The sequence below is a fragment of the Prosopis cineraria genome, unplaced genomic scaffold (genome assembly GCF_029017545.1).
Source record: "Prosopis cineraria cultivar Desert tree isolate PC_DT_omini unplaced genomic scaffold, ASM2901754v1 PC12, whole genome shotgun sequence".
NCBI classification, from domain to species: Eukaryota; Viridiplantae; Streptophyta; class Magnoliopsida; order Fabales; family Fabaceae; genus Prosopis; species Prosopis cineraria.
The window spans coordinates 42908731-42933372 of record NW_026555343.1 but is presented as its reverse complement, the minus strand read 5'-3'; the positions used below and the strand labels follow the sequence as shown (position 1 = coordinate 42933372).

The 24642-nt window shown below is 30.0% G+C and overlaps 3 protein-coding genes across 4 annotated transcripts; all 3 read left to right on the top strand.

Moving 5' to 3' along the window:
• Positions 1–3860: 3860 nt before the first annotated feature.
• On the top strand, positions 3861–6864 carry LOC129287850 (NDR1/HIN1-like protein 13). Of its 2 annotated transcripts, XM_054924098.1 has the most exons (3): positions 3861–4143; positions 4229–4970; positions 6413–6864. In XM_054924098.1, exons 2-3 carry the CDS (start codon positions 4243–4245, stop codon positions 6426–6428), a joined length of 744 nt encoding a protein of 247 aa, XP_054780073.1. In that variant the 5' UTR covers positions 3861–4143; positions 4229–4242; the 3' UTR covers positions 6429–6864. The 2 variants fall into 2 exon arrangements, with proteins under 2 accessions (XP_054780073.1, XP_054780072.1); XM_054924097.1 differs by having other exon boundaries at positions 3862–4970.
• A 6223-nt stretch (positions 6865–13087) lies between these two features.
• LOC129288527 (ubiquitin-conjugating enzyme E2-17 kDa-like) lies at positions 13088–16612 on the top strand. Its single transcript, XM_054925152.1, has 4 exons — positions 13088–13358; positions 14134–14261; positions 15482–15586; positions 16164–16612. Exons 1-4 carry the CDS (start codon positions 13133–13135, stop codon positions 16305–16307), a joined length of 603 nt encoding a protein of 200 aa, XP_054781127.1. The 5' UTR covers positions 13088–13132; the 3' UTR covers positions 16308–16612.
• A 5913-nt stretch (positions 16613–22525) lies between these two features.
• On the top strand, positions 22526–23500 carry LOC129289381 (ethylene-responsive transcription factor CRF5-like). Its single transcript, XM_054926136.1, has one exon. The coding sequence runs from the start codon at positions 22526–22528 to the stop codon at positions 23498–23500; it is 975 nt and encodes a 324-aa protein (XP_054782111.1).
• Positions 23501–24642: the final 1142 nt, after the last annotated feature.

Genomic DNA, 24642 nt, shown 5'->3' with positions numbered 1-24642 from the left:
GTAGATAAGAGGTAATAAAAATGAAAAAAGAACATGTTATTAGGATACTCATACAAGCAATCTTAGTTAGAGAAGACGACGAGAGCATCTTCAATAATTAGAGAATAGATAATTTGTGAATTGCAAGACAGAAGAGTGAACGACTAGACAAAAAAATAATTAAGATGAAAAAAATTATGATTTAAAAATTCTAATAAGAGTTAAAAACTATCTCTAAATTTTAAAAATAATTAAAACTCACAACAGCCATCTCTCTAATTTTTTTAAAAATTAAACTAATTAATAAAAAATAATTTTGAAGTGTGAGGTGGCATTTCCATCATCTAAAAATGTTACCTCCCTCAGTTAAATAATTTTGTAATATTTATTATTAAAAAAATAATATTTAATAATTATATATTTTAAAAATAATATTAATTAAAAAATATTTCAATCTATAAAAAAGATATCTACAATTTAAATATTTTTATTATTTCATATTTAATAAATAAAATTTAATAAATATATATTTTAAAAATAATATTAAAGAATAAAAATTTAATATATATGATAAAGGTGGCGTTTCTATTACCTGAAAATGCTACCTCTCTCATTTAAGTAATATTTTTATATTTAATTTTTGACAAACCTTATTTTATGTATATATATATTTTTTAAAAAAATTAATTTAAAAAGAGTTTAATTTATAAAAAATAGGTGGTGTTTCTCTCTCATTTAAATAATTTTTTATTATTTTATATTTAATAAATTAAATTTAATAACTATATATTTAAAAACTATATTATCCATACAACATAAATAAATTATAGTATAATAATTATTTAATATGATAACATAAAATTTAAATCAATAAGAAAGTATAGAGGTGGTATTTTTAAGCTTAACAAAAACTGTATCTTTAATTTTATTTATTAAATAGTATGATGTATTAATTAAAATTATATATTAATATGATAAAATAAAATAATAAATTAATAATAGGGCAAGAGGTGGTATTTGCAAGCTCATAAAATACCACCTATCTACTTCTTAATTATTAGATAATAATATATATTAATTAAATAAATTATGATAAAATAATATTTTATCTTATAATAAAGTAATTAAATAATGAAAAAGGAAGAGAGTTGTTTTCAAGTTTGAAAATGCCACCTCTCTTCAATTATTTTTTTAAATATTATTATATATTAATTATAAATATTACATAAATAAATTATATTAAAATAATTATGTAATATGGTAAAATAAAATTTTAAATCAATAAGAGAGTATAGAGATGACATTTTTAAGCCCAACAAAAGCCTCCTCTCTAATTTTATTTATTAAATAATATGAAATACTAACTAAAATTATTAAGTAAATAAATTATATATAATAATTATTATTATTCATGAATTATAAATTACAAATTATAAAATTATTAATTATTTATAATTTATTTAATTAATAACTTTAGTTAATATATCATATTATTTAATAAATAAAATTAGAGAGGTAGCTTTTGCTGGGTTTAAAAATGTCACCTCTATACTCTCTTATTGACTTAGAATTTTATTTTACCATATTACATAATTATTTTAACATAATTTATTTATGTAGTATTTATAATTATAAATTATTAATCAAATAAATTATAATAAAATAATTATTTAATTTGATAAAATAAAATAATAAATCAATAAGAGTGTAGATTGGTGACATTTTCAAGCTTAAAAAAAGTCACATCTTTATTTTTAATTATTAGATAATAATATATAATAACAATTAATATTAATTTAATAAATTATAAAAAATAATATTTTATCTTATACAAATAATAAAATAATGAAAAAGAAGTGGATTGATATTTTCAAGTTTGAAAACACCATCTCTTTTCAATTATTTTTTAAATATTATTATATATTAATTATAAATACTAAATAAATAAATTGTAAAAAAATAGCTATTTAATATGATAAAGAATTTTTTTAAATCAATAAAAAATTATAGACATGACATTTTCAAATTCAAAAAATTTCGCTTCTCCAATTTTATTATAAACTAATATAATATATTAATTAAAATGATTTAGTAAATAAATTATAATAAATAATTATTTAATTTAATAAAATAAAATAATAAATAAATAACAGGGTAGAGAAGTGACATTTTCAAGCACAGAAAATGCCTCCTCCCTAGTTTTTAATTGTTAAATAATAATATATATTAATAATTAATATTAATTAAATAAATTATAGTAAAATAATATTTTATTTTATAATAAAATAATTAAATAATAAAAAAGGAAAAGAGTTGGCATTTTCATTGGAATCGTCACCTCTTTTCATTTTTTATTAAATAATATATATACTACTTAAAATTAATAATTAAATATGTTATAATAAAATAATTATTTAATCTTATAAAATAAAATGTTAAATTATTAACAGAGTAAAGAAGTAGCATTTTTAATTAAAAATCACCTCTTTACTTTTAATTATGAATAAAATATTAATTTAATAAAAAATATGAGAGATGGCGTTTCGTCACTCTTAAAATGCTATCTCTTATTATTTATTAAAATTATAAATAAAAAAATAATTTATAAACAATGACATTTAAAATAAGGAACAACATCTTTCTACTTTAACTTTAATATTAGCGGTGTTTCATTTTGTATTGCTACATGATGCACGGTACTAAATTTCATTTCTGTAATAAGGGTTATACCTTAAACATAATTGTTTTCAATAGAAATATACTTATAAGCAATAAAAAAAATATAAAAAAACTTATATGCTTAACTTTATATATTTAGTGTGTTTGTACCTAATTAAATCAAGACATATAAATATTTTATAAATTATTTATTCTATAATAAGTTTATTAATATTATGGGTTAATGTGCAAATAAGACTCTGGATTATTGCTGAAAAATCACCCTAAATTCTAAACTCTTAAAATATATAAAATAAATCATAAATTTTTAAATTTATAGTAAAATAAACTTGACCGTTACTTTTTTTAACGATGTTACTGTTCACACGGATATTGTAACAGTCAGAATTAAATTAGTAGGAAAATAAACCCTAAACAGTACCTATGAAAACAGTAACGATATTAAAAAATTAACGGTCAGGGTTTATTTTATTATGAATTTAAAAGTTTAGATTTATTTTACATATTTTAAAAGTTTAGGGTCCAAAATAATTTTCAAACAATAGTCGAGAGTCTTACTTTCTCATTAACCCTAAAATTATTAATACATTAAAATTCACTTGTTATAATTTAATTAAATATAAATATATTAAGTATATAAGATTAGGTATGTAAGTCTTATCTTTTATTTTATCCAAATTTAAATCTAATTTTAAAGTTGGATGATTTAAATATATTTTATTTTTTATCTAATAATTATTTCTTATATGGTTGCCCTTAAAAATTTGGGAGAATTATTCCAAAGTCCTACCAATTATACAAATTATTTTGCACCCAATGTTTTTAGATATAATTAATTTTTATGCATATTTACCAAAATACCTTACGGATCACGACACCATCAATGAGTGATAAGTGTTAGTTTATATATATATATATATAAGTTTGAATTCTTATTAAAAAAAGTGTTCATATCCAACGTGTGAAATAAAATTGATTTTAATAGAATGACATGTATCTCCATAAAAATTATTTACATTTATTTTGTTTGAAAAAGAAAATTCATTGATAGGTTTTTTATTTTTGTGAAATTGTTAGTTTAAAAAAAAAAAAATCAAAGGAGAAATCACAGTGTATGAGCCTGCCAAATGCGTTGCGTTCTGAAACGCTTCCCGCCATGCGCGTGGAGGTGGCAGTAGATAACCTGCATCCTCATGATCCTCAGGACCCTTCCATACGCAAACATTCTCTACTCTCTCTCTCTCTCTCTCTCATTTCCTTTGTCTTCTTCCTCCTCCTCTCGTGACCCGACTCAGCATCGTCTTCCCCTTATCGTCCCAGATTCAGATCTACCTCTTCCTCATTCTTCCATTTTCGCATTCTCCAATTCCATTCTTCATTCACAATCTCAAACTATCGCTCTTTCTTTCGATTCTCCTTAACTCTGCCGTCTTTTCAACCCAGAATTGTGATTTTTGCTCCATCACCATTCATTCCTGTCAGAATGTACTTTGCTTTATTCTCGTAACTGTCACTTCCACTTTCTGAATTGGTATTGACTTTGCTTATTTGTTTTCTCGATAATCCACAGTCTTAACAGACCTAATGGCTTCGCCGCCATCAAAACCCGTGCTTCAGAAACCACCAGGTTACAAAGACCCGAACAATCCGCACCAACCAAAACCGAGACCTCCGTTAGCTCGAAAGCCCGTTCTCCCACTCTCCCTCCGGTCCAGGAAGCAGCGCCGCCGACGCTGTTGCCGGAAGTGCTGCTGCGTCTTCTGCGCCTGCATCATCGTTCTCACCGTCGCCCTCATCGTTGCTGCCTCGCTTATCTACATCGTGTACGACCCGCAAGCGCCGGTTTTCCACCTCCAATCATTCCGAATTCCCAGGTTGAACGTCACCGAGAAGCCCGATGGCGCGTACCTTGACGCCAGCACGGTGACGAGGTTGGAAGTCAAGAACCCAAACAGCAAAATTCAGTGGTATTTCGGTGAGGCAAGGTTCGGAATTTCGACAGACAATGGGAATGTGAATCTGGGGGGGAAGACGATTCCGGGTTTCTTGATTAAGGAGAAGGAGGTGACGCTTCTGAAGGCGGAGACGAGCGTGAATGATCAGATTTTGGAGGATAATGAGGGTAAGAATCTCAGGGGGAAGTTTCGAAGCAGAGAGTTCGTGCCCAGTGTGGAGGTTCGAACCAGAGTAGGGGTGGGTGTGCAGAGCTTGAAGATAGGAAGTGTGGAGATCACAGTGGTGTGTGGAGAAGTGACATTGAAAAAACTTGAAGGTGGAGCGATGCCCAAATGCACCATCACCTTGCTCAAATGGTAAACTTCATTCTAAATTCTGCTTAAGTTTTATCCTCTTTTGAATTCTTTCTGCATTGGTTTATCGGGATTCAGAACCATTTTATAAATTGAAATCTTTACAAAGATAAAAGTATATGTGCTTGTAAGTAGATCGTATTTGCCTGTAAACAAAGAAACTGTAAGTTGGTAACTACGAATGAGAATGTCAATAAATCAAATTTTCATGGAGTTTGGAGTAATGAGATACCTGTATTTGACTCCGCTTTGTTTGAAAAATCAATTCCCTGTGCAAAATTTCCTAGTTACAACTTAATCTTGGAGCAGAACACATGTAGTTTGTCTGGAGAATGACATTTTAAGTCTTAGAAGATCATTTTAATGACAGCTAACCCTCTGAGAATTTTTTTTTTTTTTTAAAAATGAGGTCTAACACGAGTTACATTTAATCGCAAATATCTTATCTACAATCCGAATTTGCAATTGTTTGTTTTTAAAAATTTTTATTGAAAACTAAACTATCATTAAATAAATTTGTTAGAACCTTTTACTGTCATTCTCTCTGGTCTGGGCTGTATGACTTGCATAAATTGCATGATGTTTTAGGATGAGGTAGTCTTAAGTATAAATTAAAATCCTGCGTTATTTGTGGTCATGTTAATTGTAGGTGTTATTGGAGCTTGATTTAGTTCAAATTTCACAGAACAAACCCACCTAATTTGTAACCGAACACTCGGACAATCGTGACTTTTCATTTGGACCTATTTTTATGTTTCCACTGCAATGTCTTCGGTACCTCGCCCTTGCATAAGTGGGCTTGCAGTGCAAAAGCCATAGGGACTTGATAAAATGACTTTCTAAATAGTTCAGTGCATCCCTCTTGCCAAAATATTCGCTTGAGAAAATTATCTTGTATGATCTCGAGCACGAAAATTATAAAACTCCGTTTATGTACAAACTAGAATGAGAAAACTATAAAACCTCTTGACTTGTAATTTTGAATGAAAAAAATTATGACACACTCCTTGTAAAATTATGATAACCAAAGATCTTGATTACATTCACAGCTAAGTATAATCCTATGCTTGTTTGTGATGTAAAAATCACTTTCACGATTATTTAATATTCCAGTAACAACTTTATATTTTATGGTAATTTCATAGCTAGACTCCCCGAATAGAAAGAAAAAATTAATGGCCAAGAGATTTATTTAAAGTAAGTCATTACTTTTTTTGGTCGAAATTCCCAATTGATATCTTTCTTTATTCTGAAATCAAATTCTATTCTCAGATCTCTCTGAATATGTTGAACATTAACTTGGCCTAAAAAAAGAAAAAGTTCTTTGGTGAGTTATGCTTATCAGATATGACAACCTCCTACCAACTGGGTTAGAAGGAAAGCCCCTGTTTGCTTTGATAGTAAAGTATGATGATTCTGAAGTTATTTGTTTCTTATGAGTGCAGGATCAAGATACAATGAGCTGGCCACTTGTTCTGTGAACAGTGAAAGGTTTTACTACAGTACCTCAAGTTGCTCTGCAACACGCAGTTCTGAATCAGAACCGATGGGGACTGTAGATCTATAAAATTTCTTTTTGGTCTTTTACAAAAGTGAAAGTAATAAGTTTGTAAAATACTTTGCTTGGAGAAAGGGAAAAAAATGGGGTCACAGTCTTAGAACAAGAAGGGTATCATCTGCAGTAGTTCAAGATACTGTTTGGTTCTTCTCAATGGGGAGTGAGGTTCTCACAGGTTATACCGGGTGATTGTATTTAATATTTATATCATAAAATTTATTTATTTACTTAATTATTTCAAGTGATTGTTGATAAGCATTCATCAGTCATTGTACAAGTGAAGAAGTTCGTGTATTCCTCTTTGTGCAATAAAAGAATCTGTTTGGCGGGGTTCCTTCATTCCTCCTTCCTCTTCTTCCTTTTCTTCTTTTTTTATTCGTTAAATTCAAATCGTGAAGAATATAGAAAGTGTTTCTAAAAGAAAATGTGGAAAATAATAAAAATAAAAAAGAAAGATATATACTTTTATGTCTCGTATCGTTCTCTTTCTATTTTGAGGGCGCTACATTAATTTTAGATAAAGTATTTTGTTGAACGAAGGAAAAAAGATAACATTTCTTTTGCGCGTGCTCGCGCACACACAGAGTAAAGAGAACATTTCAAGTAATATATCCAATGGATGAGTTAAATTAATAACTTTCAAAATAAATTATATTTTTGAGGGATGTTTAAATTATGTATTCGTTCAATTTATATCAAATGTTTTTTTTTCAGCCAAGTCCATTGTATTTCTTATTTTGAGGCCAATTATTATCATAACAGTGCGAAAGTTAATTTTTGATCTTTAAATAGAAGTGTTTTTTTTTTCAAAAAAAAAATTATGCATTAAACCAAATGTAGGTGCAACGCAGTGGGTTAGATAAAGAGTTATATGATAATTAAATATTAAGGTGTAACATAGCATTCTGATTGGAAGATCTATGGTGGAGAAAATTGGTCAGCGGTTGGCTAGAAAATGATATCACACCCCCCCTCTCTCTCTCTAATTTTGAATAGCATCATGCTATAAACGCATCCCATGTATATTGAGATAATAATGTTTCATATCATCACTAAAAATTGCAGCGGCTTGATATATAGAGTTTATCTTTGATGTTGGTTGGTTAGGAGTATAACAATTAATTAGTTATAATTGCCCACAAATTGCTCAAAGGTAGGCTTAATTATTTGAAGAGAAGAGTGTGGAAAATTAATAATTGGCTGGGGCATCAATTTTGTACATCCCTAAGCCCAACCATGTGTATGATAATGCATAGAGATTATAGAGTAGTTTGAACATTTCAATCACAATGAGTGATAATAAATAACAGTAGATATCATTCATATATAGGCCATATATAATTAGGCACCCACGTAAAAAGAAAAAGAAGAATAATCATATCTAATCATTATTGAACAAATTTGTGAGATCTTCATTGCCAATCATGGCCGCATCTGGTTTGAATTATAAGCAACGTGTTAATGCTTGTGTGCTCATGACGAGCACAATTCAGCTTTTTCAAAGCATGGACCTTCAATATGTTGAGGTTACCAATGGACATCCAACTTAGAGGATTCATTCATTGACCTAAATCACAAATACTTTCACTAAGGAGATGCACCGTCCAAAAAATCATGTTACAATAAACCCATGTTCATTGGTGAGTTGACTTCATTCAAACCTTTGACCACTGTCAACCTGTGTTGGACAAAAAAAATATATTAATGAACCTATCTAATTAATCACATGTTAATGAATATATCTAATTAAACTCTTATCAAATAGAATACTTTGAGTTTTGAAACACTGGAAAACTGTTTCTTGTAAAAATGTTACCAATTTGTATTTTGGATAAGCTATAACCCACAAAAGTTTGGGCCATGAAGGCATGGTCACAATGTTATGGGCCAATTTTACAAATAATTAACGCCAATAATTATATTGTGACCCCGAAATTGGGTTATTAAATATAGGAGAAATTATTTAACGAGTCACTATAATTTACAGTTTCGACGCAAGTCCTTGTACTTAAAAAACGTGAGTCAGTCCCTATAATTATCGCCATTTGCCCTATAAATTCCTTTTGTTTAAAAGGTCTAATAACTCATCCTCAAACCTTCGATCGGGCAATTACAGTACAATGTTTTAGGAAGGCTAAAGTGGCTAAAAAACCCCTCATGCAGGTGCTGACTTCTGGGACGCAAGAAAAAGTAACACCAATGAAGATGCTGAAGCGGTCAAGCTGGAGAAGCAAGACCATGTATTAGAATATTGGGAAAGTAGAACTTTATATTCCTACATCTACTTGAATTTTATCATAAATTCTTACACTTTTTTTAATATTTTAAATTTTTATACTTTTATTTTTGAATATTTTAAGTTTCTCCATGAATAATACTTTAAAGACTTAATAAAAATATAAAAATTTAAAATATATAAAAAAATACAAAAACTTATAATAAAACTCAAGTAAACTATAAGAATTTAAAGTTATATTTTTCTTAAAATCTTTCATCATCCATTCCCGTAGTAGCTCATTGTGTTTGGTGAGGATTCTCTCCCCACTTATATTCCACTGGTATGCCAATGTAATGGAGGTGAGTTTCATCTGTTAGGTAAAAATGAAGTTGAAATCTTATGATAGATAGTAGAATACTCTTCTTTAATTCTTATTATAAGACACATAGAAAGTTATTTATTATCATCTTTTAATTTTACCCTTGTCATATATTTAATTTTATGGCTCATCATATACTATGTGTCTTTCTCTTTTTATGTTTAATAAAGGTAAAGTTAATTTTTTTTAATTTTAAAACATATTTAATGAGTTAATTATCATTTTTTATTTCAATAAAGTGGTTGAAAATGTTTTATAATTTAAACCAACGGGAGTAGTTTTTTACAAGCCAAAAACTTACTCAATATCTTGTTTTTAAGAAAATATATCTCAAGATAACATTAACAAAAAGACAAGAAAAAAGAATTCCAACTAAATAGACACGTGAAGAGCAAGCTAATCATCACTTGAAATGAATTATTATAATATTACAGAAGATCAAGAAAGAAAAAAAAAATTCAAAGACACTAGGGTCTTTTTTCTTTTGGCCTTCTTGTTGGATAACCAACACTTTAATTAATTAGGTTATTATTTATTTTAAGATGCACAGCAATTTCACACCACATTTTAAAGGTTAGTGATTTGATTAGGATCATACAGCTGGTAATATAAGTAAGCTCACAAACCACAAGTTAGGTTATAATCTTGATGGGGTGAGTTTATAACTCACATCTTATATGAGTTATATTCCTACCAACCCACGGTGGATTAGTTAATGTAAAATATTTTTTATATAAAATTTTTAATTTTAAAAATTACAAATTCATCATAATGTTAGAAGTTTTATTTATCATTAATTTTAGTATCACACAGTTAAACATGAAAATATAATTAATATGCAGAAATCTATGAAGTAAAATTAAATTTGACATTATTTTGAGTAAAGGTTAGTAGGCTAACCTTTATATTTTTTCCTAGGTGAGAAATTATAAATTCATTAAAGTAAAATGTAATAGCAAAGACAATATAAAGAAAAATAAAGTTAGAATTTTTCCACAACTTGATAGGTTAAAAACTCATAATTTTTTTTTTTAAAAAGTAGATGACTATATAGCTTGTGCCTACTTAAAGATATCTTACTCAAATTAAATTGTAAAGAAGTCTTTGGTTGAGTGCATGTTACACTAATGCGCTTGATTGATCATGGATTTATAACTATCTCAGCTAATTAAATGTGACAAGTAAAAACAACATTAGGTAATAAGCATGTAATTTGAATAATGATGAGGGTTTGAGAATTGAAAGAACGGTGTTATGATTTTTGTCTTTCTTTTTTTTTAAAAAAAAATATAAGTAGGCCAACTTGTTAACCAAAGAGTTCAAGTTATGTGAGGCGGGCCAAAACCACCCCTGCATAGAAATGAATTTATTTTTTTAACCCAATCCATTTTTTTCTTTTTTTGTAGCATGGCAGGTTGAGCCATTACTAGCTCTAATTAGGAACTTGTTTTCAAGCAACTCAATGGTGAAGCAACTATGTTCAAAGACCAGGTATTTTTCTTCTCAATGGATTGCTGTCATCATCTATTATACCACCATCACTTGAAAACCAAGGCAAATAGATGCCAAGGAATAGAGTTTAAAGACTTAGACCACTCCGTGTAATCTAATAACATGGATTTATTTTCTTTGCATTTGATGGCACCCACATTAGCATTAGCTTGTCACATCGCATATTAGTTAATTAGTGTGATGCATGAACAAAACAACTGTAATACTCACATTTGAATGAAAAAGGAACAAATGAGAATGAAGCATAACACATATTTTTTTAATGATATTGTGTGTTTAACGGTTGCCTTAATTGAATTAGCGTTAACAAACTTGATAAGATATGGAATAAATTATAAAGTGGGAGAAAATAATTGTAACATAATTCCTTTTCTAATAAAAATATATCATTATAAGAATGGATGTCACTTAGAAAAGTTTCTGTTAATACTTTCTTTATCAAAAAAATAATTCTTCCAATTTGAGGGGTATAGTTTAAAGTTTGGAATCTTTATCTTTCGATGACAACAATAAAATGAAAAAAAACTGGAGCTTGGGGAGCCGAAACCCATTTTAATCTTTTTGCTAGCCACATGATAGTATGACAACGTTGACATTGGTAAATTGGATCTCGATCATCCAGATATTTTGAAATGAAGGAGTTAGGAATGGATTTTTAATTCACCTAAAAATATGATGATAATTTAAAAGTTGGAAGATGCAAGAAATAGTATTAACTACATGAGAGATATTACTGCAGACCTTGAATCTTGTATCGGCTTCATGATCCTCAGTGAAGGATTCTACTTAACTTGAAAAGTCTTGAACACCATCAGAATTTTGGGTGCCTGTGAAGTATATTGTAAGATAAAAAAAGGAGAGCAAGCACTGATTTAAATTCTACTAAAAAAATACCTAGAATTGTTACAAACTCACAGGTCTTTTCCAAGTTAAAAGCTAAGTTAATTGTATCTGCATGAGAAGTTTTCTTCCTCTTCCCTAGAAAATGGACTTTCACATGTAGGTTTGGCAGAATTTCTTAAATTAGATCCTTGGATGACATTCCCAGGAGACTAATCAGTCACTACACACAATTAATGTTAATTTAATTGTTACAATTGATATATAAAGTACTGTTGTAATACTATCTAATATGCTTACCATTAGAGATGTCATGGAGAACTCGCCTTTTCTCCTTCAAGACCTACTACTTAAGCCAATAACCTCATTGTCTTTATTGGCTAACGTAGAACTTGATACAATTGTACCATGGGTGTTGCTTTCATATGTTGATCTCAGCTTAATGAAGCAATTACTTCACAATCAACAAATGATATTACAATTTTGAACAATGAAACTGAATTTTTAAATGCGTTTAAGCAAACATATTAAATGGTTTAGTCTTGTTAATCGAAATCATAATTCATGATTTATTCAAGAGTAAAAGAATGCGATAGTGAACAAAAAAAAAAAAAAAAAGAGGAAAGTGAACAGCAGAAAATAAAATTACCAGGTCATACACGTCATCATCCATCACAACAGCACAAAGGGACATGAAGACTGACGCAAACCCAGAGTCATTAACCTAGAAGACCTCGATAATGTGAAAATATCAGCAGCATGGGAGCCCTCTCGAAGTTCATTTAGTTTGTAAACTGTAGTCAACGACATCTACAACAAATGAAGGGAAATAAGGAACGAATAACACAATGAAGAAATAACATTCATACAAAATTCATATTCCATGAACACAAAAATTGCAAGATTGAAATAAAAGTGAGAGAATCACCTTCACAGAGACCAGAGGAGAAAGATGAGGATCGATTGAGAAAGGGAGAAATGAGAACAGGCAGATGAAATGATTTTTATCTTTGATAAAGATATCGGGAAGACGTGACTGAAAATTGAAAATGTAAACATTGCATTTATCTAAAAAGGAGAAAAATCATAACAAATAAAGGCACGCTTTAGTTCCTTTGGTAGGAGAAAATACAGGTATGGGAATGATTGTATTTACATAATGTGAACACAATAAACCCATAGTTTGAACGTAAAATGGGTTAACTCAGGTTTAAACAAAGTATTAATTAAAACTGACCAATAAAGATAAAGAAAATTAGAAAATGGACTAATGATGTTTTAACCAGTTAGAATCAATCAGATGCATTTTACAAGCTATGAATGATAGAGTTGATTAATTGATATTTGATAGATGTGGACTAACAAAGGATAGGTTATTAAAATTTTACAAATAATATGGACCAACTTATGCTAATAGATTGTTTGGCGGGGCCAAAAGAACTGAGCTAATAGATTATTTGTCAGGATAAGCTGGGCTCCCGCGTTAAATTGTAAAAGGTACTACTGCTTAAGTTTTTTTTTTTTTTTTTAACTATAGAGGCTTTTTTAAAAAAGTTGTAAATTATAAGGACTCACAATTTAATTTTCGCCTAGAAAGTTGGATCAAGCTACTCACAACCACGATTCGTAAAAGTGGAAAGGGACCTCAATTTTATCATATGCGAAACATTAATCGCTTCCTTTTCCGTCGTCATTTCTTCAAGTTGGCTTCTCTCACTCGTTCGTCTATTTCAGAAAGGAACCCTTTTTTCTCGTTCTTCATCCCCGTCTTTAGATCGAAACGAAGACTTCAGTTCTTCGGCAGAACTACTCTCATGGCTTCCAAACGGATCTTGAAGGAGCTCAAGGACCTCCAGAAAGACCCTCCTACCTCTTGCAGTGCTGGTATCAATCCGTTTCTACCAAATCCCCCTTGTTTAGCCCTTTTTTTGTTGTTTCTCTTTTTTCAGTAGTCGTTAGGGTTCCTCTGAGATCCGATCTGTGGTTTCTGGAAATTATATGTATGTGGGTCTATTTGTTTTGTTTATTTATTGATTTTTTTTTATTTTGTGATTCTGATTTGACAATATTACTTGTTTTGGTAGGGGTGTGTGTGTGTGCGCGCGCGTGCAAATCTCGATATATAATCTATCAATGAAGCATGATGTGATGATGGCTTGTAAATTTCACAACCCTTGTAATGGCTTTTATAAGGTTTTTGTCAAAAAGCGGGATTTTGTGGGTCATTTTCTTAAGCGTTGAATAGTTTTGCCGAAGATAATTGACGATAGAGATGTTGAAGTTGTGATTAGCTGACATATTTTTTCACAACCTTTTTTTTTTTTAATTAAACGCCGAATTCCTGCGTTTGATCGTAGCTGTTGGGCTCGAGGATTCTCGCAGATTGAATCTAGTAGCTTTGAAAATATTATTATTCAATTTAAACATATTTTTCTTTGATTTGCTATACAGATAGATAGGGCTTGGATAGGACTAGCGTTCACACTAATTATCATTGAAACAACATTGCATTTCTGAGTTTTAACAAACAAGCAGATTAAAGTTCGTGTTTCAATGCTAAAACTTGAAAACTTTATTTGAAGCGCTTTCTTGTATCTGTTATAATATATTTTACTGATGTTAATTTCATTGTACCATGTTTTGTTCATCACTTGCTCAGGCCCTGTAGCAGAGGATATGTTTCACTGGCAAGCAACGATAATGGGCCCCCCTGATAGCCCCTATGCTGGTGGTGTTTTTCTCGTCACCATTCATTTTCCTCCTGATTACCCATTCAAGCCACCTAAGGTATTACCTTGATCCTTAAAAATAGAAGCTTAACAGTTTGCATCTGATGTGCTTGGGATCAGTGGATGTAGATTATTTTATTCTATGAAACCTTTATTTGGAAGGATTATATTTGCTATTTGTATGACTATTGTATTGCGCACTTGTGTTTCTCTATACTTCGTTTTCCGTTTCATCCTTCTTTTACTATATGCTTAATAGTTCATTTTTCCCTGTTCTTTACGTGAGTGTCTTGATTGAAATGTTAATGGGAAATGATGGATTACTCCTGGTGATAAATGCTAACTCACACCCTCGTGACTTTCTTGTATGTCCGTGGCTACATATCAATGCAAATTCTATGATTTGAATATTTAATATACTGCAGTTTCTAATGACTTAGTTAAGTGTATGCCATACCCTGATCTTAATGAAAAGATTATACATTTCTCATAGATTTGAAGCTGATGAAATCATGAAATTGTGTTTGGTAAATTCAAGTAGATATTTTGCATCAAGGTGCATGTATTATGCTATGATTAATAAAAACATGTGCCATAAACACATAAATTGCCTTATGAGTGATCCTTGGACCTTGGCAAATATTGGCAAGTGAAGTGAATGGCAGATCTTTGCATAACTATACCACTATTACCAAAAAAAAAAAGGCAAAAGAATCCTTCTTCTATTGTCATTTAAAAGAAAGAAAAAACTGTAAACTTCACGATGAAGACGGAAGTGGAATGAATGGAAAGACTCGTTTATGACAGCCTCTCTCATCTCTTATTTATGTTACTGTGAAAATAGAGGCAACTCCCAAGAATCAATTTTAACTACAATAGTTTAATTACAAAAGATGGTTGATAGATTCCTAAGCAGTGACAGAATCTTTGACTCCTAGATAATTAGGAACATTCAATTCTTTAAGATTTCTATCCTAACAGATTACTCAACACAGACAACTGAAAAGTTTTATTTTTATGTCTAATATCTTAGTTAATTCAATTAGCTCTTTTCACTTGGAATTTAAGACTTTATAATGTCTCAGTCATAGTGTAGTTTCCATGGGCCTTTATCCTCTGAACCCTCTTCTACACTCTGGAAATGGATGAGAGCTTCTTTACAGCTTGCTTTTACATTATTGGATCTGGCTTCACAGTAAACTTTTTTTTTTTTTTAAAGGACGTGCACTTTGTTCGGATTTTAATTCTTTTTCTGTTTGTTTCGCTTTGTCCTTGCAGGTTGCATTCAGAACCAAAGTTTTTCACCCAAATATCAACAGCAATGGTAGTATTTGTCTCGATATCTTAAAGGAGCAGTGGAGCCCTGCTTTGACGATATCTAAGGTTCTAACACCATACTTTATAACATAAACAATTGATGCATGGCACTTCTTCTGGGAAAATTTTATGTACCATATTGATGATGCTTAAATCACAGTGTGCTATTTTGATGATGACCTAGGAGTTAACTACATTGCATCTGGTACACTTGTTTGTCAATCTTACTTCTCAGATGTCCAATTATGGTGATACAGATTGTAATAAGCCTCCTAGGTGTGAGTTAATGCTATCCGTTGACTTCTGGCCATCTAATTAACAGTTCATGATTTCCTATTACGCTATGATTATTGGGTGCCACAATTTTGCGGTGCTATTGTGATCCTTCCTATATTGCCATTGTTTAGATTTAAAAGGAACACATCTGGGCCACATGAGCCAGTGACTTGAGGCTAAGATAGTCAAAGTGGGGTGGGATGTGAATAGAGGTCAAAGGGTCATGCCTCCTAATGTATATATTTTTTTGTTTGTTTGAAAAAAAAAAAAGGACATTTGAATTGGAATGCATAGCTACGATCCTCATCTGTGTTGAACCATTGCTGTTTTTTAAGTGGGTGGGAAGGGTTTGTGTTTCCCTTTTCAGGTCTTGCTCTCCATTTGCTCCCTCTTGACGGATCCAAACCCAGATGATCCCCTGGTGCCAGAAATTGCTCATATGTACAAGACAGACAGGGCCAAGTATGAGACCACTGCCAGGAGCTGGACTCAGAAGTATGCCATGGGCTAACATATTGGAAGGCGTCAGAGTTTTTCCTTCCATTTATTGTTAAAAGTGTAATTGTATAATCTAACGATCTATCATCTGCATTATGCTGTAGACAATTTGAGGATAGGTTCTTACATTTTGCCTCATCTGTGAAAACTTATATAAGCTTTAGTTTGTCTGTATGAATTTCGTCTGTGGTGCTGTGAAATTTCTGTTGCTGATGATAATGTTCCCCCACGTGCTATGTAGATTCGCTGCTGATTGTAGTTTCATATTAACAGCTGTACTGCTTTATGGCCAAAATCACAACTGTACTGCTTTGTCTCCTTGCTGTTGCGCCTTACTGAGAGCTGAAGATGGAATTTTCAATACACGGTTGTATTTATCTTTCTTTGGATTTTTTTTTTTTTTTGGTTTTAACATTGTTGCAAGAATTTGAAGCGAGAGTTTTAAAGCGCTAACAAGTAATAAATGCGTTTCATATGACATTAGCTGGAAGGATCATGGGTAGTATTTTCTTTTCCATTACTCTTAGTCTATTTTTTCTTCTTTTATTTTCATTGCCATTTGATTAAAGTTTTTAATTGGTTCTGATGTAATCTTTGATAAAATTGTTATAACTTCATATGAAAATATATAAATGAGAACTATATATATATATATATTATATGTATGTATTTAACTTTTACATAATTTTTGATAAAATTATTATTATGTATATTTTTATATATTTGGGTGGTGCAGAATATTTTAACGGTCTTGGTTTAATTTTAAAATTATTATTATTATTTTACATAATTGCAGTTGTAATAGATAAAAATCTCGTCTATTAATTTATCAACTGTTACTTTTTCCTAACATGGTATATTTTTTTATATTAATTTATTTTTAATTTTTTTAAAAACACTAAATAATTTAAGTTTCATTAAAATAAAATTTAATAAATATTATTAAAATATTATTATTTATTAATAAAATTCATATCGGTTAAGTTTTTAAAAATTTTTAGATCATTTTTTATAATTTTTTATTAAATAATGAATATATAAAATTGAATTGTCATTTATTTTTAATTGACATTTTCTTATATTGTAATATGTTTTCAGTTTTAAAATTAAAAAAAATAAGTTGTAAAGTTAATAATATAATATTAATTTTAACAGTTTATTTTGGATGTTCATTTCCTTCTTTGTAATATAAAGTTAAAAAATATCAAAATATTAAATTTGGACAATATAATATTTTGAAAGAATACCATCAATTGACCAAAAAAATTATAAAGAAGAATCTATAAATTTAAAGGACTTAATCATTATTAATTTTCTTATAATTTCATCTTTTATAATTTATTTAAAAATATTATTGTTATTATTATTAGATTTAAAATATATTTTTTCTCTATATTTTCTTTCAAGGAGTATTAGGCACCTTATAATAATAAGTGAGATATTTTTTTTTAAATCATTTTTTATAGGAGCAAAAATTATCCTTCATTAACAAATCAATAGCAGGGAGAGATTTTCACTCCTCTAAAATATAATTTAGAGAAAAAAATACCTAACTTATTAATATAAGGTGCCTAATGCTTTGTAAAGAAAAGTATAAGGAAAAATACACTTTAATTATTTTTTTAAATAGTATAATTTATTAGAAATTTTATATCATAAATTATACTCCCTCCTATTCTAATTATATAAGAAAATTGACCAATTTCACCATTTTTAAGGAAGAGTAATTAATATTTTTAAATTTATAAAAAAATGCTTATCTTTTCAATTTTTCCTTTCATTAAAATTAATGGTCACAATAAAATTTATCTATGAATTATAACTTGATACAAATAAGGAGGGGCATTGTTGAAAAAAAAAATTAACTACTACATCTTTATCATAAATTTAGGACCAAATGAGGCCTTAGAACTTTGTCCTATAAATATAACTATAATTAGGTGAGTAAATATGTAATTGAAACTTGAAATAATAATATAAAATGGCACAATATAATTGAATAAATATATAATTATTTATAATAATTACATAGTTATCATAAAGTACTATAGTAAAAGTTAGAAAAAATTAATCATTTAATCCTTATAGTTTTGACTTAGTTTTAACTCAGTTTTTAAATTTTAACTTGTTATAACTCAATTTCTGAAGTTTTGACTCGGTTGTAAATTAGTCCTTAAATTTTGCCTCTTGCAATTTAGTCTCTGAAGTTTCAACCTCTTAAATATTAATCCATATGTTTTAAAAAATGAAATTATAAAAATTCAAAATATTTTAAATTATTAAATGCTTTTAATCTTTATCAATATTATAAATATTAAAAGCTCAAAATATTTTTTATCCTTATAAATTTATTTTTTAAAATATAAAGATCAATATTTAAAATGTTAAAATTTTAGAGATTAAATTGCAAAAGATAAAGTTTAAAAATTTATTTACAACCAAGTCAAAATTTTAGGAATTGAGTTATAAAGAGTCAAAGTTAAAAGACTGAATTATAATTAGGTTAAAATTATAAAAACTAAATGATTAATTTTTTCTAAAAGTTATATAATTTTTTTTTCTCCAATCCTATTTCAATTGTAGACATCAAAGCATGAAGGAAAGTATATATGTTGGCCGTTCTATAACTCACAAGACAATCTAAATTCCAAACGCATTTTGGTGATAGATTCCATTCAATTTTGGTTTCTTTCAAATGATAGATTCCATTTATTTTTGGATTCGATCCTGCATGTGCTTTCAGGTTGTTAGTGCATACCCTTCTAATTTTTTTTTTAAAAAAAAGAGTTAACAAATAGATTTTTAAAAAAATCTTTCAGTAAGTGTGGATCATGCAAGAGTGATTTGGAATACAACCAACTTGGTATCCACCCTTAATAAGTACACTCAAAAGACTGAGTCTATATATTTTATAAGTCTATGTTAAATCATATTTTTCACATATTATAAATAATGCCACTTACTAATACTATATGACACTCTCTAGGATGCACAAGTAGCAATTCAACTTCAATTAACATGTCCAAAAAAGAATGGGCGACTAGTAACTCAAACCTCATGTTACTGAGCTTTCCCATGATCTAACAAAACGAAGATGGAAGTTCAAAAAGGACTCCTTTTGTCTTTTCAACGAAAAAACCTTGGGTACACGACACTACTTGCATGCTTTTTAAGTATTTATCTTGTTTACAACAAGTTTAATAGCCTAAAAGGCTAAAATCATACCTTGATGCTAAGACTACAAATCTTTTTTAGATTGTTGCTGCATTTTTAATCTTCTTTTCACCAAGTACTATGCTAGCTAGAAGCCTAGAACTTTGTCTCAAAGACACCAATGATTTGCTCATGTGATGATATAGAGTTGGTGCTCAAGATTAAAACCTTGTAAATCTTAAATATCTATATTTTGACTATTATAAAAAATTATATGGAAATATTTTCATATATTTATACATTTTTATATGATTATTTGATCGGGTCATGTCTAAGTATTATCAGACTCAATTAGTTGTGGTTCTTCCAAATTTGCATTCATATATATTTAAATTCAAGACCTCACATTTAAACAAACATAACAATTTCTATTAGAATATCTCTTTACTTGATAAGAAGCTGTATTATTCATAAATTATAAATTCTACAACTCACATTAAGCTTTGTTCAAAGTATGAGGTTCCACAATAAAAATTTATTAAAATTTTAATTATGCTCCGTGACCAAAACAGAAAATATGATGACTCAAAATACCCTTTATCACATTTTTGTACTGCAAATATCCTTTTGCCTTAATATGTTTAAACCTTAAAAGAGAGAATAGGTAACATGGTTTTGTTGACTTTTGTTTTTGGCCTCTTCATCCTTCTAAATAATTAAACTATTTTTGTAACTTTAAATTAAATATTACTTCACTCTATATTGAGTTATTTAATATAATTCTTCCTTAATTATTTTTTCTTTAACAAAAGATGTTTGGCTAACCAAAAAAAGGGAACAGAAATACGAAGGGTCACATGAAAAGAATGGAAAACCATAAGCCACACACTTGAACAAAAATATGATGTGACTCTTCTTTTGTAACTTTACCCTATATATTAATGCCAAGGAGAAGGACCATGTTCATTCTCTACCTATCATGTTAATTTTTTTTCTTTTTGAAAATGATAGAAAAATTCTCCAAAACATACAAATGACAATAAAATTATGTGAAATGTGATAATTCTTTTTAAATTTTTTAAGATATTTCTTACATTAATGTCCTTTCAATGACTGCTTTAATTTAAATGATAATTAATTTTCTTCTAACAATGATTAAAATGAGATAAAAAATCACAACTTTTCATTTACAATTTTTTTAAATCATTGTATTATAAATATAAATAATTATTTTAATTTAAATAATAACTATGATAATAACTAAAATTGGATAATAAATAACAAGTTACGTTTTATAAATTTTTTAATCATAGATTTATTTCTTTTTTATTTTAAATTGGGGACATATAATCATTTCATAAAAGATATTTATACTAGAAAGATTTCAAAAGACATGAGAAGAGTTACATAATTCACGGAATTAGTTGTTACTCATATTTTATAACGATTTTCATGTCATTTTCCATTTTTTATTTTTCGAAAAAAGGGAAGACATGGTAAACAATTTCACCAAAAATATGGGGAAATGTCAGATTTTTTTTCCGCTTATTTTTCCTGATATCCCAGCCACCAACTGGTAAACAATACAAGTAATTCATGAATGTCGACCCTTAGATCCTAAATAGTTGTGAAAATATATATAAAAAAATAGTTTATTATTGCCGGGGCAGTCAGAGGATTACCCATGTCTGACATGACTGTGATTAAATCATGTCACCAGCAAATACGAACGACAGTGGTCCCACCTCATGTGTCTAGGCATCCGTACCCAGGGAGTCCTCCTCTCACACCAATCCTATTTCGCCACGTGTCATTTCCGTTTTGCCAAAAAGTGTCCGTTGTCTCCATTCCATGCCTGTGCGTATCGAAGCAATGCAAGCCCGCCTGATATCATAACAACTTATTATATCTGTGCTCAAACCTCTTTTTGACGTCAAGGTGGCTTCCAAAAATATGCTCTTTCATTTATATTTTTAATCAAATTTTACTCTTTATTAAAATAATTATTTATTTTATTTTAAAATAAATATAAAATAATTTATTTATTAAGAATTTTTTTAAAAAATAATGATCACTATTAAAATATTAAAATATTTTATATTTTTAACATTCACTTTTTTAAAAAAAATCTTATATTTTTTATGAAATACTGAAATAAATTTGATTATATTTTCATAATATTAATTCTTTCTTCAAGTTATAATATAAATTATAGTTAATTAATTAATAATTTACAAATAACAGTTTGTTGAAATTTTAAATTTTTTAAAATATCAATATCTCTTCATTTATACTTAATTAGATACCTTATATAAAAGCTTTAATAATAGTAATTGCAATTTTAATACATGATTGTTTAAAAAAAGAGTAATAGGTAGAATAGAAGTATAATTAAAAAATAAATACAAAAATTATCCAACACTTTATATTTTAAACTAATAAAATTTATAAAAAATATATTATATCATGATTCAAGAATATTTTGTTTTTAAATGTTGTTACTGGTTAATCATAAATTGAAGGGAGCACATTCAACGCTTTTTATTTTTAGTAAAATTTAGTTTGATTATTCCGATTATTATTAATCAATTGCTAGTACCAGTACCTGATAAAAAATGTGAATTAAAATATTTTTTTGGCCGATGTGAATTAAAGTACTGGAAGTTATGGAATTTTTGTGGCGCCTATGAATGGCCGCACCGGCGTAACGAAACGGTTTTGTTTATAAATGCGGCGAGTCGTATGGTTGTCTTTCGCTCCCCGGAGTCTGCGCGTACCCCTGTCCCTCCTGCCAAGATTCTTTCCCGAACAACACCTAAAAAAAAAAAAAATTCAAATCAAACATTGTTATTTCCTTAATTAACCTAATTATTAAAAAGTAAAAACAAATTAAATGTTGGCTTTGTCATTTTAGGAAATCCGGCCTGTAATATCTTACTGTATATAATATATAATATCTGCCATTCTTCGCTTTTGACTCTACACTCTCACTCCGTTTCAGCAACCCAAAAAAGCTCTTTCGGCCATTGCCCATTGGTAATGTGCGATTGACCTTCAGCTCTCTTGCTTCTCACAGAAATGAGGGGAACCGAATTCTCTGGGCAGAAAACCATCACAAGCAAGCTTGTGAGAAACTCGTTCTTTACTGGGGGGGAACCAAGAGTCGTTCGGATTTCTGTAGCTGACAACTATGCTACTGATTCTTCCAGTGATGAAGACGAGAGAGACCACCGATTTCCTCGCCCGCCGAAGAAGTTTGTCCATGAGATCAGAATCGAAGATTTCTCGAGTTTCACAGCTAGCAGAGAAGTTAACGGTGATTCCAGACCCATTTTGAAGGAGAAGTCGAAGCAGAAGAGGGAGAAACGTCCTGCAATACCCCGAAGAAAACAGGGCCTTCCCAACGGGAAGAAGTTTCGCGGCGTCAGGCAGAGACTGTGGGGGCGGTGGGCAGCCGAGATTCGGGACCCGTTTCTGCGAGCTCGGAAGTGGCTTGGCACGTTCGACACGGCAGAGGAAGCGGCTTTGATGTACGACATAGAAGCCATTCGTCTAAGAGGAGCCGACGCTCTTACTAATTTAATCAAACCGCCCGAGAAACACCAACCTCTCGTGCTGCCATTGAGTAATGACGCGTCCCAAGGGTCAGTGAAATGTCCTCTGAAGAAGAAGAACAAGTGGTTGGAAAATGAGTGTGTCTACGATTCAAGCAAAGAGTCTCGAGATTTACTGTCGTCGTCTTCTTCCTCGCCGACTTCTGTTCTCAGATACAGTGGGAGAGGGTCCTTTGAGCGTACAGGGTGGGCAGGCATCCAGGAATCCAGAGAAGAAGAAGAAAAGTTCTTGTTCCCAGATTCATCACCTGAATTCGTGTCCTATTGTTATACGGATTACGAAACTCCTCTGAGCCAGCCGTTGTTTGTTGAATCCAGTGTGCCTCAACTGATTTCTAGTGAGATTTTGAGGGACATTCCCTTTCAACTCGATGATGATTTTGAATCTTCCAAGTGGGTCGTAGATAATTACTTTCAGGATCCTTTGCCTCTGAAATGAGACATCCAAACTGGGCTCGATCAATCAAGCTGATGGAAGGTTGAGCGCGCACAAAATTCCGGAGAAAATCGTACTGGTTAGTGATGTTCTGTTTGAGGTGTGATTTAGGGCTTTTTGAAGTGTGTAAACAGCTAGCTAGTGTACGACTTTAGTTTCTGCCAAATTTTCTGTAATGGATCAGTTCAGGGTAATCTTAGAGTGTTTGGATGCTTAGATTCAGTTTTGGCCCTCTTCCATGAAGATATACCGCTTTCTTATCGTGTTTAGTAAAGAGATAGATCATGTGAATTTATTAGCATGACTCTAGTGCTTTTTCAATGTTTGTTCTGCAATGGAGTTCGGGATAATCTTTTTTGAGCCTTTTAATGCTTGATTTTCAGTTTTGGCCTTCTCTGCAAAGAACGGGAGGTTAAACATCTTGTTCAATATCCATGTCTACGCTGATAAAAATTACCATGTATATTTTAGAAGTTGGTGTAAAGCGTAAGCTAAGGAACGAAAGCCATTGAATCCAGTTCGCGTATTTGTAGATATTTATTTATTTATTAACCAAAATCTATGAAGAATCCAAAATGTAATGCTTGTGTCGTGTAGCGAAATTTCATGAGTAGGTGAGATATTTGTTTACAGGCTCGCTCGTAGCATTTGAAGTTGCGTCTCAGATTTGACGCTCTGGGGTATATTGCTGAAAAACAAAAGAGAATCTATCTTGCATCTTCTATTCTATCTGAGAATAATGATGGTCGTTTTTTATTAGTGACAAAGTCGACGTAGTTTTGCTTATCGCTAAATGTGGGTGCTTTGAAAGGCGTAGTGGTTTATTAGGAGCCATGGGTTTTGGAATTGAATCTCTGGTTCGCGTCACTTTCTTAAGATACTGACTTTGGTATTTGTGGTGGCCAGCCATTCTTTTGAAGATAAGCAAGCCCCCCCCTCCCCAACCCTTTTGGTTCTTTGCATAATTTGAATAATGGAAGTGAAGGTGGGCATTATTCTAAAGCCATAATTAAAAAGGCAAAGAGGTATCAGCTTGTCCCTCTTGAGATTTCCTCTGTCCCTCCCCTAAAGTAACTGTTCATCCAGATTTGCACATGCATGTCAGATTACATTGTATGTATCTTTCTTTAATCTTTCACCAAATC